This window comes from Rhinichthys klamathensis, unplaced genomic scaffold (genome assembly GCF_029890125.1).
Source record: "Rhinichthys klamathensis goyatoka isolate OS25496 unplaced genomic scaffold, OSU_Roscu_1.1 h1tg000515l_1, whole genome shotgun sequence".
NCBI classification, from domain to species: Eukaryota; Metazoa; Chordata; class Actinopteri; order Cypriniformes; family Leuciscidae; genus Rhinichthys; species Rhinichthys klamathensis.
The window spans coordinates 162,501-177,020 of record NW_026606995.1 but is presented as its reverse complement, the minus strand read 5'-3'; the positions used below and the strand labels follow the sequence as shown (position 1 = coordinate 177,020).

General features: G+C 37.5%; 1 protein-coding gene across 6 annotated transcripts in view; it reads left to right on the top strand.

The window, feature by feature from the left end:
• The window catches only part of dmxl1 (Dmx-like 1), an 86,944-nt gene that overhangs the window by 20,168 nt on the left and 52,256 nt on the right, over window positions 1-14,520 (top strand). For all 6 annotated transcript variants that reach the window (XM_056238288.1, XM_056238289.1, XM_056238292.1 and 3 more), the window contains exon 12: window positions 14,370-14,520. This exon is cut by the window's right edge and continues 34 nt beyond it. In XM_056238288.1, coding sequence (XP_056094263.1) covers window positions 14,370-14,520 — 151 coding nt within the window. The remainder of the gene's footprint in view (window positions 1-14,369) is intronic.

Here is a 14,520-nt window from a genome sequence, read left to right as displayed (position 1 = left end):
ATTGTGAACTTTTGCAAAGATACGTTTAGCCATTAACTTTTAAATGCATTATTATATTCAAATTCCAAACACATGAGGAGAGTCTCCGCATGAAAGACCCATGACTGGCAGATGAACGTGCGACAACAGATCTGTCTGTCCGTTAAAGATGACGAAGTAGTATGTCCCAAAGCTTGCCTACTCTTTTGCTACACACTCAAAAGTATGTACTTTTTCTTCACAAAAAGAGTACATACTTTTAGGGCGTAGTATAAGTAGGCGAATTGGGACGCAGCAACAGTAACACTCAACCTGCTTTCATTACTGAATGATTCAGCATTTTGAACGAATCGATTGAGTCAAAGATTCAATGACCCATTCATAAACATCTGTCTCATTCTTGAATGAATCAGCCGTTTGAACGAATTGTTTGTTTGTTTGAATGAATGAATCAATGACTCACTCATTAAGACGGTCGCCTGCCGCCACCTACTGGCGGTTTAGTGTTATGTTTAAAAGTAGTATCATTCTTTCCAATGTTTCTTATATGTAAATTTAAATAAATTTCATAACATTATTTTACACAATTGTAATTTTTCAGTGTAAATTATTTAATTTGATCAGTCCCTAGGGTAACAGCCCTATAGTGTCTTATTATTCTAAATAATTGAATTTATTGACCAAATTTATGAATTTAAAATGAAAGATGAAGCATACATTTAATAATATAGGGGGAGGGGACACCCTTTAAAGGTATTGTAGGTAGGATTTTTTTTTTAAACTTTTTGCCAAATTTGTTTAAACTTTCTATATATATCAATGCATAATTAAAATGTAAGTACTCTGGAAAAGAGAGTATAAAAATCGAGTGTCTGTAGTCCTCTCAGGGCTGTAATAAACACAGCTACTTATCTCCATTCACTTCCACCCCCTCCATTCTGGGCGCCTTCCAAAACCACGCCCCCAAAACACATGAACGCGCGATGCCGACAGCTCACAGCTGGAGGACGCGCTTACTAGCGCCGAGCGGAGAGGAGCAGTGCATGTAGTGACATCATGTCAGACTCACATGTAATAAAATACCTAACTTTATCATTATGAATATAAACAACTAACATGGCTGTTAGTACTCACTATCAAGCTAGCATATCGATACTGGTAAAGTTTAAAATATATTGAGTTTGATTCGTTAACGAGCTAGTAACATAAAGCAAAGCTAAAAACAGGTTGCATTGATACACGTTTTCCCATTACAATCAGTTACACTGTGATGAAGGTGAATTTCGTGTAAGATTCATAACATATACGCCGTGTTTTGTATGTAGTTGTGTCTCTTACTAGTCTCTTACCCTCCTCGAGTCAAACGAGTGCGCGCATGTAGCAGCGGGGGTGTTGCCATGGTTGCGAGAGAGTGACAGTCGCCTAAGCCAATCCTTTGTTTCGTCCCGGAAGGAAATAATGAGCTGTGTTTAGTGCAGATTAAACGGTCTAGAGCAGGGGTCTCAAACTCAACTTAACTGGGGGCCGCTGGAGGTAGAGTCGGGGTCAGGCTGGGCCGCATCAAGTATTCCACAAAAAAATAGTATTCAAGTATTCCAAAAAAGGAGCACAACTGATCCAATCTTCTCAATATTTATTATTAACGTTTCTTCTGAACTGTTCCTCTGAATTTGAACATTCCTTTCTGTACATGATTGGTTCTTTATGAGCTGTCCTTCTGACAGTGGAAGTTCATTTTACAAACTTTCTTTGTCTATAACACATATTTGTGATATTTATATTTGCTTATGTCCTTTTTATTTTCTTTATACAACACATTAATGATATTGAATGTTTTTTTGTTTTTTTTGAAGGCACATTTCCTTTTATTATACTTAGAAAAACAATTATTGCTTTTGAAATACAAATATTTGCAGTCATGTCTGCCCGTCTTATTGAATTCTTTCACATGTATAGTGTCTCAAATTACTGACTGCACAAATCAAAGCAAACCTTCTTATGAACCTGTTGGACACATATTACAAGCTCAAAGTGATTATTCTCACATTGTTTTAGAGCAGGGTCTCTCTCCAACACGTCGCTCGCGAGCTGCCAGTAGCTCGCGGCCTGATTGGTGGTAGCTCGACAAGGGGGCGTTCACATATCGCGCTCACATATTTTGCGCGCTCAAGTTCGTTATTTCAAATGTAGGCGCGCGGCAAGCGCGCTCATAATTTAAGCGACGCGCTCATTTTTTCCAGGCGCAATATGTTTGTACTTCGCGGTTGTCTATGACAACTATTGACAACAAACCCACCGTGTCACGAGACTATCTATGGTAGCCCTTTAAGGGATAAATTTTTTTTTATTTTTTTTAAAACGCGGCACACGCAACGACGGGCCGCACTAACATTAAACTTTAATGTCAAGTAGGGGGCCACAAAATATCACCCTGCGGTAGGGGTGTAACGGTACACAAAAATCACGGTTCGGTACGTACCTCGGTTTTAAAGTCACGGTTCGGTACGTTTTCGATACAGCAAAAAGTAAGAAATGCCAGAGAAATTTCCTATTTGTTAAAAGAAAAAATATTTTTTAAATAAGTGTGAGTTTTCCTTCATCTTGAAACTTTCAGGTTTATAAATGGGGGTCATCTTTGAAGGATGAACAAATAATGTTTTGGTCATCACATTAAAAATAACATTTAAATATATGAAGAGTTTAGATGCAAAAGCCATTTGAAATTTTCTTCTAGAATGATCATTTTTATCAAGCTTGTATATTTAAGTTCAGTAATTTCACTTAAATGGCAATGAAGATTGCCTATTAATTGTCATTTGAGTAAAATTACTGAACTTAAATATACAAGCTTCATAAAAATGATCATTCTAGAAGAAAATTTCAAATGGCACTTATAGAGGCTTTTGCATCTGAAATCTTCATATAGGCTATTTATTTATATAATATTTGAGTTTTGAAGTGCTGGAAAAAGATGTGTGAAGTACTTGTAAGCATTTCACTATTCCAGCCAAACTGGTTACAGTTAGTGTTACTATATTAAATCCATGGTGAATGTTGCTGGTCTGTGGACAAAAGTATTACTAGTTCATTCACGGCACAATGTTTCTCCTGGTGTCCACGTCAGCGCTGTTTGATCTAATAGAGATCTACGGTTAATAACGGAGAAATGTGAATGCTTGTCACTAGATCTCGCAGCGATGTTATTGCTTCAGTGGCGAATTCAAATGTTTCTCTTAGCGCTGTGTTGTAACGGTTGTAACAGTGTCGCTTGATCGAGATCGGCTCCCGCTGCACAGATGTTGCTGCTCCGAACTGATAAACGATCCGTGAAGCACAATAGCGCAGTTTCGTTCCGCTTTCATTACACTTGCCATTTGATGTTTCGCCAGCGCGAATTTTGTCGGCAGGAAAAATGGTCCAAGGAATCGTTCGGTTTGTATGCGTACCGAACCGGAAGCCTCGAACCGAAACGGTTCAATACGAATACATGTACCGTTACACCCCTACCCTGCGGGCCGCAAATGGCCTGCGGGCCGCGAGTTTGAGACCACTGGTCTAGAGTCACTCGATTTTTATACTCTTTTTATCAGAGTTCTTACATTTTAATTATGCATTGATATATATAGAAAGTTTAAACAAATTTGGGAAAAAGTTTTTTAGACCAAAAACGACCTACCCTACCTTTAAAGGTGCAGATATTACAATATGCCGATTTAAATATCAAAGCTGATTGAACACTGATGAGAATAATCAGAATAAATGAGAATATTGTTTCAGAATAAATTAACACACACACCAAAAAAAAAAATCTGGACGAGCAATTTTTTTTACTCAGACAAGTGAATGACAGATTTACTTGTCCAAAGGACAAGTGAAAAGGCTTAACGTCGAGCAATGTTAGCAATGTTAGCAATGTCATCAGGTAGGCAGTGGCCCACCTTACCGGTGGGCCACTTATTTATAGGAAAGAAAAGTAGTTTGTTTAGGCTGGGTTGTATGAATTACAAACCTGCGCACATATTTTAAAAAGCACATAACTAAAGAATTCTGAATGAGCATGTGAACGCCGTCAGCGTTAATCACAAGTTCGCGTTTAAAGTCTGATCATTTCGACGGAGGTGAATCAATCAAAGTTAACTTTAGCTGGAAGTAACATTATTCAAGAACCGCTATAACGCCAAAACAATCTGTTACCTTAAATTATATGTTTATCTCTGTAAAGCTGCTTTGAAACAATCCATTGTTAAAAGCGCTATATAAATGAAGATGACTTGACTTGACTTGACCACATCGTGGTCCACCAGAATTTATAGTTTACCCACCTTTTTTTTTACCACTACACCTCTGGACGGAGGGCCCAACGAAACATTGTGTCGGCGTAGGAGAGGAGTGTGGACACACGTTGACACAACATATCAAAGGTTGGCTTGCTCATCCTACAATTTCGGACCCACTGCTCGTCGTTAAAGCCCGCCACGATCTCATGAAAGTGCGTTTATTGCACGATTTTTTTTTCACGTGGCATTTACGCCAAAAGTTTTTGCGTGCATGATACGCACTTTATGGCGTTTAATGCGCACGTTTACAGTGCGTATCATATGCAAGCAAAAACTATTTTTGGCGTATAAATGGCATGAGAAATAAAATTTGTGCTAGATACTCACTTTTATGAGATCGTGTTGTATGTTCCCACCAGTCCTGAGATCTCGCTGTGTGTTCGTCCATCTGAGCAAGAAGACCCCTTTAAACATGCGCGATGTTTCAGTCAAGTGTAAACACATGACTCGGATATGGGTCACAATTTAAAGAACGTGTAAACGGACGGTAAAAAAAATCGGATATAGGCAACAAATCAGAATTGGGCATCAAGTCCTGCAGTGTAAACGAGGCCATAATGATTAATAAATGCATGCACAATTATCCGTGAACTTGATAAATGTTGCAGATATGTGTTACTATACACAAAAAATGCCTTTCAACTTATGAGTGCAAAATTCAGAATTAAACGAATGTGCAGCAATTCGTACAAATAGAGAGTCTGTAGGCCCACTATACGTGTTGTAGCCATTAAAGCTGCAGTCGGCAAGTCTGGCAGATTGAGTGGACTTAGGCAAAATATTGAATGTTTACAACTCTTATGCCCCTCCCCCACTATCAACGGATACCCTCCCACCGAGTTCGTGCTTGTCAGTGCGTGTGCACCAGATTTTCAGTGAATGCGCCCGTCTCATCAGCATCCATCAACACAAATGCACATCTTGCTTTATGCACGCACACATATTTTGTCGAAATAACGAGATATTATGTTGAAATAACATCATTAATAATACATCTTTAAGAATATTTGATTGAATGCTGAATGTTGTGCTTGTTCAATTTAGTAAAATGAAAACTTTAATTGTAAAAATTAAAACAATTGAATATTAAACATTGAGTGGCCAAGTTTTGCTCATTTATTAATAGTATAAATATATAATATATACGCTATATAATTGCGCAGGTCCCCTTGTCAATGATCTAGCAACTGCGTTAAAGATTCTCTGGCGCCACCCCTGACTGGCTATATGATCAATCATATTAGTAACAAAGACAAAAAAGCAAAAACACATCCTACCTTTGGAAAAGCTGCAGTCGACGAGTGGAAGTGTTAAACTTTCTCAGAACGAGGCCTTTCCATTCGTTGCTTATTTTCTTCAGCTGCTAGTGACGTAATTTAGTTAATCGCCTTTCGAAAGCTGATTTAATCATGGTAAAACTAAATTAATTTACAAAATAGTTTATATATATATATATATTAGGGGTGTAACGGTTCACAAAATTCACGGTTCGGTTCGAAACGATACACTTGTGTCACGGTTCGGTACGTTTTCGATACAGCAAAAAGAAAGAAATGCCAGAGAAATTTCCTTAATTTAATTTTTTTAATTATATTTTTATTAAAACTAACATCATAAAGAATGATTTTTTTTTTTTTACTTTGAGCAATGATGGTGCTATACTTGACTTTTCTTAGGAGCTTATAAAACAAAACAGCTCCTTGGACAAAATGAAATGTAATATTGTAGTAGTTATAAACAAAGGTTTATTTTAGTTCAGATTAACATTTGAGGGCAGCAATTGTATTTATAATGTCAAAATAAAACCGACGTGATGTTACTTGAAAGCATTGTAGCCGACTATTCCTGCCACACTCCCATGGTTACAGTTAGTAGTGTTACTACAGTTAGTAGAGTTACTACAGTAAGTAGTGTTACTACAGTTAGCAGTGTTACTACAGTTAGTAGTGTCACTACAGTTAGCAGTGTTACTACAGTTAGTAGTGTTACTACAGTTAGTAGTGTACTACAGTTAGCAGTGTTACTACAGTTAGCAGTGTTACTACAGTTAGTAGTGTACTACAGTTAGTAGTGTTACTACAGTTAGTAGTGTTACTACAGTGTTAGTAGTGTTACTACAGTTAGTAGTGTACTACAGTTAGCAGTGTTACTACAGTTAGCAGTGTTACTACAGTTAGTAGTGTTACTACAGTTAGCAGTGTTACTACAGTTAGTAGTGTTACTACAGTTAGTAGTGTACTACAGTTAGCAGTGTTACTACAGTTAGCAGTGTTACTACAGTTAGTAGTGTTACTACAGTTAGTAGTGTACTACAGTTAGCAGTGTTACTACAGTTAGCAGTGTTACTACAGTTAGTAGTGTACTACAGTTAGTAGTGTTACTACAGTTAGCAGTGTTACTACAGTTAGTAGTGTACTACAGTTAGTAGAGTTACTACAGTTAGTAGTGTTACTACAGTTAGTAGAGTTACTACAGTTAGTAGTGTTACTACAGTTAGTAGTGTTACTACAGTTAGTAGAGTTACTACAGTTAGTAGTGTTACTACAGTTAGTAGTGTTACTACAGTTAGTAGAGTTACTACAGTTAGTAGTGTTACTACAGTTAGTAGAGTTACTACAGTTAGTAGTGTTACTACAGTTAGCAGTGTTACTACAGTTAGTAAAGTTACTACAGTTAGTAGTGTTACTACAGTTAGTAGAGTTACTACAGTTAGTAGTGTTACTACAGTTAGTAGAGTTACTACAGTTAGTAGTGTTACTACAGTTAGTAGTGTTACTACAGTTAGTAGTGTTACTACAGTTAGTAGTGTTACTACAGTTAGTAGAGTTACTACAGTTAGTAGAGTTACTACAGTTAGTAGTGTTACTACAGTTAGTAGTGTACTACAGTTAGTAGTGTTACTACAGTTAGTAGTGTTACTACAGTTAGTAGTGTTACTACAGTTAGTAGAGTTACTACAGTTAGTAGAGTTACTACAGTTAGTAGAGTTACTACAGTTAGTAGTGTTACTACAGTTAGTAGAGTTACTACAGTTAGTAGTGTTACTACAGTTAGTAGTGTACTACAGTTAGTAGTGTTACTACAGTTAGTAGTGTTACTACAGTTAGCAGTGTTACTACAGTTAGTAGTGTCACTACAGTTAGCAGTGTTACTACAGTTAGTAGTGTACTACAGTTAGTAGTGTCACTACAGTTGTCACTACAGTTAGTAGTGTTACTACAGTTAGTAGTGTTACTACAGTTAGTAGAGTTACTACAGTTAGTAGTGTTACTACAGTTAGTAGTGTCACTACAGTTGTCACTACAGTTAGTAGTGTTACTACAGTTAGTAGTGTTACTACAGTTAGTAGTGTACTACAGTTAGCAGTGTTACTACAGTTAGTAGTGTTACTACAGTTAGTAGTGTTACTACAGTTAGTAGTGTTACTACAGTTAGCAGTGTTACTACAGTTAGTAGTGTTACTACAGTTAGTAGTGTTACTACAGTTAGTAGTGTTACTACAGTTAGTAGTGTCACTACAGTTAGTAGTGTTACTACAGTTAGTAGTGTTACTACAGTTAGCAGTGTTACTACAGTTAGTACTGTTACTACAGTTAGTAGTGTTACTACAGTTAGTAGTGTTACTACAGTTAGTAGTGTTACTACAGTTAGCAGTGTTACTACAGTTAGTAGTGTTACTACAGTTAGTAGTGTTACTACAGTTAGCAGTGTTAGTGTTACTACAGTTAGTAGTGTTACTACAGTTAGTAGTGTTACTACAGTTAGTAGTGTTACTACAAGTAGTGTTACTACAGTTAGCAGTGTTACTACAGTTAGCAGTATTACTACAGTTAGTAGTGTTACTACAGTTAGCAGTGTTACTACAGTTAGCAGTGTTACTACAGTTAGCAGTGTTACTACAGTTAGTAGTGTTACTACAGTTAGCAGTGTTACTACAGTTAGTAGTGTTACTACAGTTAGTAGTGTTACTACAGTTAGCAGTGTTACTACAGTTAGCAGTGTTACTACAGTTAGTAGTGTTACTACAGTTAGTAGTGTTACTACAGTCAGCAGTGTTACTACAGTTAGTAGTGTTACTACAGTTAGCAGTGTTACTACAGTTAGCAGTGTTACTACAGTTAGTAGTGTTACTACAGTTAGCAGTGTTACTACAGTTAGTAGTGTTACTACAGTTAGTAGTGTTACTACAGTTAGCAGTGTTACTACAGTTAGTAGTGTTACTACAGTTAGTAGTGTCACTACAGTTAGCAGTGTTACTACAGTTAGCAGTGTTACTACAGTTAGTAGTGTTACTACAGTTAGTAGTGTTACTACAGTTAGTAGTGTTACTACAGTTAGTAGTGTCACTACAGTTAGTAGTGTTACTACAGTTAGTAGTGTTACTACAGTTAGCAGTGTTACTACAGTTAGTAGTGTTACTACAGTTAGTACTGTTACTACAGTTAGTAGTGTTACTACAGTTAGTAGTGTCACTACAGTTAGTAGTGTTACTACAGTTAGTAGTGTTACTACAGTTAGTAGTGTTACTACAGTTAGTAGTGTTACTACAGTTAGTAGTGTCACTACAGTTAGCAGTGTTACTACAGTTAGTAGTGTACTACAGTTAGTAGTGTCACTACAGTTAGTAGTGTTACTACAGTTAGTAGTGTTACTACAGTTAGTAGTGTCACTACAGTTAGTAGTGTTACTACAGTTAGTAGTGTCACTACAGTTAGTAGTGTCACTACAGTTAGTAGTGTTACTACAGTTAGTAGTGTCACTACAGTTAGTAGTGTCACTACAGTTAGTAGTGTCACTACAGTTAGTAGTGTTACTACAGTTAGTAGTGTCACTACAGTTAGTAGTGTCACTACAGTTAGCAGTGTTACTACAGTTAGCAGTATTACTACAGTTAGTAGTGTTACTACAGTTAGCAGTGTTACTACAGTTAGTAGTGTTACTACAGTTAGCAGTGTTACTACAGTTAGTAGTGTTACTACAGTTAGCAGTGTTACTACAGTTAGTAGTGTTACTACAGTTAGTAGTGTTACTACAGTTAGCAGTGTTACTACAGTTAGCAGTGTTACTACAGTTAGTAGTGTTACTACAGTTAGTAGTGTTACTACAGTCAGCAGTGTTACTACAGTTAGTAGTGTTACTACAGTTAGCAGTGTTACTACAGTTAGCAGTGTTACTACAGTTAGTAGTGTTACTACAGTTAGCAGTGTTACTACAGTTAGTAGTGTTACTACAGTTAGTAGTGTTACTACAGTTAGCAGTGTTACTACAGTTAGTAGTGTTACTACAGTTAGTAGTGTCACTACAGTTAGCAGTGTTACTACAGTTAGCAGTGTCACTACAGTTAGCAGTGTCACTACAGTTAGTAGTGTTACTACAGTTAGTAGTGTTACTACAGTTAGTAGTGTTACTACAGTTAGTAGTGTCACTACAGTTAGTAGTGTTACTACAGTTAGTAGTGTTACTACAGTTAGCAGTGTTACTACAGTTAGTAGTGTTACTACAGTTAGTAGTGTTACTACAGTTAGTAGTGTTACTACAGTTAGTAGTGTTACTACAGTTAGTAGTGTCACTACAGTTAGTAGTGTCACTACAGTTAGTAGTGTTACTACAGTTAGTAGTGTTACTACAGTTAGTAGTGTTACTACAGTTAGTAGTGTTACTACAGTTAGTAGTGTCACTACAGTTAGTAGTGTCACTACAGTTAGTAGTGTCACTACAGTTAGTAGTGTTACTACAGTTAGTAGTGTTACTACAGTTAGTAGTGTTACTACAGTTAGTAGTGTTACTACAGTTAGTAGTGTCACTACAGTTAGTAGTGTCACTACAGTTAGTAGTGTCACTACAGTTAGTAGTGTTACTACAGTTAGTAGTGTTACTACAGTTAGTAGTGTTACTACAGTTAGTAGTGTTACTACAGTTAGTAGTGTTACTACAGTTAGTAGTGTTACTACAGTTAGTAGTGTCACTACAGTTAGTAGTGTTACTACAGTTAGTAGTGTTACTACAGTTAGTAGTGTTACTACAGTTAGTAGTGTTACTACAGTTAGTAGTGTTACTACAGTTAGTAGTGTCACTACAGTTAGTAGTGTCACTACAGTTAGTAGTGTCACTACAGTTAGTAGTGTTACTACAGTTAGTAGTGTTACTACAGTTAGTAGTGTTACTACAGTTAGTAGTGTTACTACAGTTAGTAGTGTCACTACAGTTAGTAGTGTTACTATAGTTAGTAGTGTTACTACAGTTAGTAGTGTTACTACAGTTAGTAGTGTTACTACAGTTAGTAGAGTTACTACAGTTAGCAGTGTTACTACAGTTAGTAGTGTCAAGTTAGTAGAGTTACTACAGTTAGCAGTGTTACTACAGTTAGTAGTGTCACTACAGTTAGTAGTGTCACTACAGTTAGTAGTGTCACTACAGTTAGTAGTGTCACTACAGTTAGTAGTGTCACTACAGTTAGTAGTGTCACTACAGTTAGTAGTGTCACTACAGTTAGTAGTGTCACTACAGTTAGTAGTGTTACTACAGTTAGTAGTGTCACTACAGTTAGTAGTGTCACTACAGTTAGCAGTGTTACTACAGTTAGCAGTGTTACTACAGTTAGTAGTGTTACTACAGTTAGCAGTGTTACTACAGTTAGTAGTGTTACTACAGTTAGCAGTGTTACTACAGTTAGTAGTGTTACTACAGTTAGCAGTGTTACTACAGTTAGTAGTGTTACTACAGTTAGTAGTGTTACTACAGTTAGCAGTGTTACTACAGTTAGCAGTGTTACTACAGTTAGTAGTGTTACTACAGTTAGTAGTGTTACTACAGTCAGCAGTGTTACTACAGTTAGTAGTGTTACTACAGTTAGCAGTGTTACTACAGTTAGCAGTGTTACTACAGTTAGCAGTGTTACTACAGTTAGCAGTGTTACTACAGTTAGTAGTGTTACTACAGTTAGTAGTGTTACTACAGTTAGCAGTGTTACTACAGTTAGTAGTGTTACTACAGTTAGTAGTGTCACTACAGTTAGCAGTGTTACTACAGTTAGCAGTGTTACTACAGTTAGCAGTGTTACTACAGTTAGTAGTGTTACTACAGTTAGTAGTGTTACTACAGTTAGTAGTGTCACTACAGTTAGTAGTGTTACTACAGTTAGTAGTGTTACTACAGTTAGCAGTGTTACTACAGTTAGTAGTGTTACTACAGTTAGTAGTGTTACTACAGTTAGTAGTGTTACTACAGTTAGTAGTGTTACTACAGTTAGTAGTGTCACTACAGTTAGTAGTGTCACTACAGTTAGTAGTGTTACTACAGTTAGTAGTGTCACTACAGTTAGTAGTGTTACTACAGTTAGTAGTGTTACTACAGTTAGTAGTGTTACTACAGTTAGTAGTGTCACTACAGTTAGTAGTGTTACTACAGTTAGTAGTGTCACTACAGTTAGTAGTGTCACTACAGTTAGTAGTGTTACTACAGTTAGTAGTGTTACTACAGTTAGTAGTGTTACTACAGTTAGTAGTGTTACTACAGTTAGTAGTGTCACTACAGTTAGTAGTGTCACTACAGTTAGTAGTGTTACTACAGTTAGTAGTGTTACTACAGTTAGTAGTGTTACTACAGTTAGTAGTGTCACTACAGTTAGTAGTGTCACTACAGTTAGTAGTGTTACTACAGTTAGTAGTGTTACTACAGTTAGTAGTGTTACTACAGTTAGTAGTGTCACTACAGTTAGTAGTGTTACTACAGTTAGTAGTGTCACTACAGTTAGTAGTGTCACTACAGTTAGTAGTGTTACTACAGTTAGTAGTGTTACTACAGTTAGTAGTGTTACTACAGTTAGTAGTGTCACTACAGTTAGTAGTGTCACTACAGTTAGTAGTGTCACTACAGTTAGTAGTGTTACTACAGTTAGTAGTGTTACTACAGTTAGTAGTGTTACTACAGTTAGTAGTGTCACTACAGTTAGTAGTGTTACTACAGTTAGTAGTGTTACTACAGTTAGTAGTGTTACTACAGTTAGTAGTGTCACTACAGTTAGTAGTGTTACTACAGTTAGTAGTGTCACTACAGTTAGTAGTGTCACTACAGTTAGTAGTGTTACTACAGTTAGTAGTGTCACTACAGTTAGTAGTGTTACTACAGTTAGTAGTGTCACTACAGTTAGTAGTGTCACTACAGTTAGTAGTGTCACTACAGTTAGTAGTGTTACTACAGTTAGTAGTGTTACTACAGTTAGTAGTGTCACTACAGTTAGTAGTGTCACTACAGTTAGTAGTGTCACTACAGTTAGTAGTGTTACTACAGTTAGTAGTGTCACTACAGTTAGTAGTGTCACTACAGTTAGTAGTGTCACTACAGTTAGTAGTGTTACTACAGTTAGTAGTGTCACTACAGTTAGTAGTGTTACTACAGTTAGTAGTGTTACTACAGTTAGTAGTGTTACTACAGTTAGTAGTGTCACTACAGTTAGTAGTGTTACTACAGTTAGTAGTGTCACTACAGTTAGTAGTGTCACTACAGTTAGTAGTGTTACTACAGTTAGTAGTGTCACTACAGTTAGTAGTGTTACTACAGTTAGTAGTGTTACTACAGTTAGTAGTGTCACTACAGTTAGTAGTGTCACTACAGTTAGTAGTGTCACTATAGTTAGTAGTGTTACTACAGTTAGTAGTGTTACTACAGTTAGTAGTGTTACTACAGTTAGTAGTGTCACTACAGTTAGTAGTGTTACTATAGTTAGTAGTGTTACTACAGTTAGTAGTGTTACTACAGTTAGTAGTGTCACTACAGTTAGTAGTGTTACTACAGTTAGTAGTGTCACTACAGTTAGTAGTGTCACTACAGTTAGTAGTGTTACTACAGTTAGTAGTGTTACTACAGTAAACCCATGGTGATGTTGCTGATCTGTGGACACTGGATAGTTCATTCATGGCACAATGTTTCTCCTGGTTTCCACGTCAGCGCTGTTTGATCCGTTAATAACGGAGAAATGTGAATGTTTCTCACTAGATCTCGCAGCGATGTTAGTACTTCAGTGGCGAATTATTTTTTTTTCTTTACTGGATTTGGCTGTGTAGTAACAGTGCTGATGATGAAGATCGGCTCGCGCTGCATTGGTCCAAACTGATAAACGGTCCGTCAAACACACAATAACGAGTAGCTCAGTTTCGTTCCGCTTGCTTTACATTTGCCATTTGATGTTGGGCAATGTTGTGGTCACGGCAGCGTCTCTTACATTATGGGCGCGCTTGCCACGCGCTACGCGCCTACATTTGAAATAACGAAATTTTGGTCTGCAGGAAAAATGGTCCAACGAACCGTTCGGTTTAAAAATGCGAACCGAAAACCGAACCGAAAGCCTCGTACCGAACCGTTCAATACGAATACGTGTATCGTTACACCCCTAATATATATATATATTATGTGTGTAGTTAAGTTAATGATATGTCAGGAATAAGAGGGCACAGTGGTAGTGTGCCTGTTGCTGGGTCTCAGGGTGACGTGCTGACCAGAGGGGAGGGGGCACAGTGACCGAGGTGGGCGGGCCCCTGGGGCCCCCTCGTGGCGCCCACCCTGCAGAAATGCAATATCATAAACATAACTGTGTTCAGTGGTGTATAAAGACCTACACACACCGCGGGTCCGCTTACATCCACATGTTTCTACGGTGGCCCTGAACGGACAAACGCGTTTCGTCACTATGTTGTTCTTCGTGTAAAGAAGCTGCTAAAGTCAGCGAGTAAAACACTGACACTATGATGAACAAGTGACAAAAACATTCGCAATAAAATCGTTTTACTGAATAATCAAGTAAACCTAATTTCTTAATTTATCTTTGTAATGAAACCTCATTATTTAACTGGCTCCTCTCTGCTGTCTCAGACGACGACATAACTTCCTGTCGGCCACCGTAACTTCTGTTGGGTGCAATTCGCCACCTCGCCACTAGATGCCGCTAAATTACACACTGCACCTTTAAGAATTTTTTAGATATTTGTACTGGAAATACAGAAATACTAAGTAAGAAAGCATGTTGTGCAGTGTATGAAGGCTCTCTGTTGTGAGCAGATGTGGACGAGGAGGCGAGCGGCGCGTATGCTGTCGCTGTGGATCATCAGGTGGATGTTCTGCTGGGAGACTGGACCCGAGGAGCGGATATGCTGTTCAGCATACACCCGATGGACGGCTCGCTGCTCGTGTGGCACGTCGACTGGCTGGA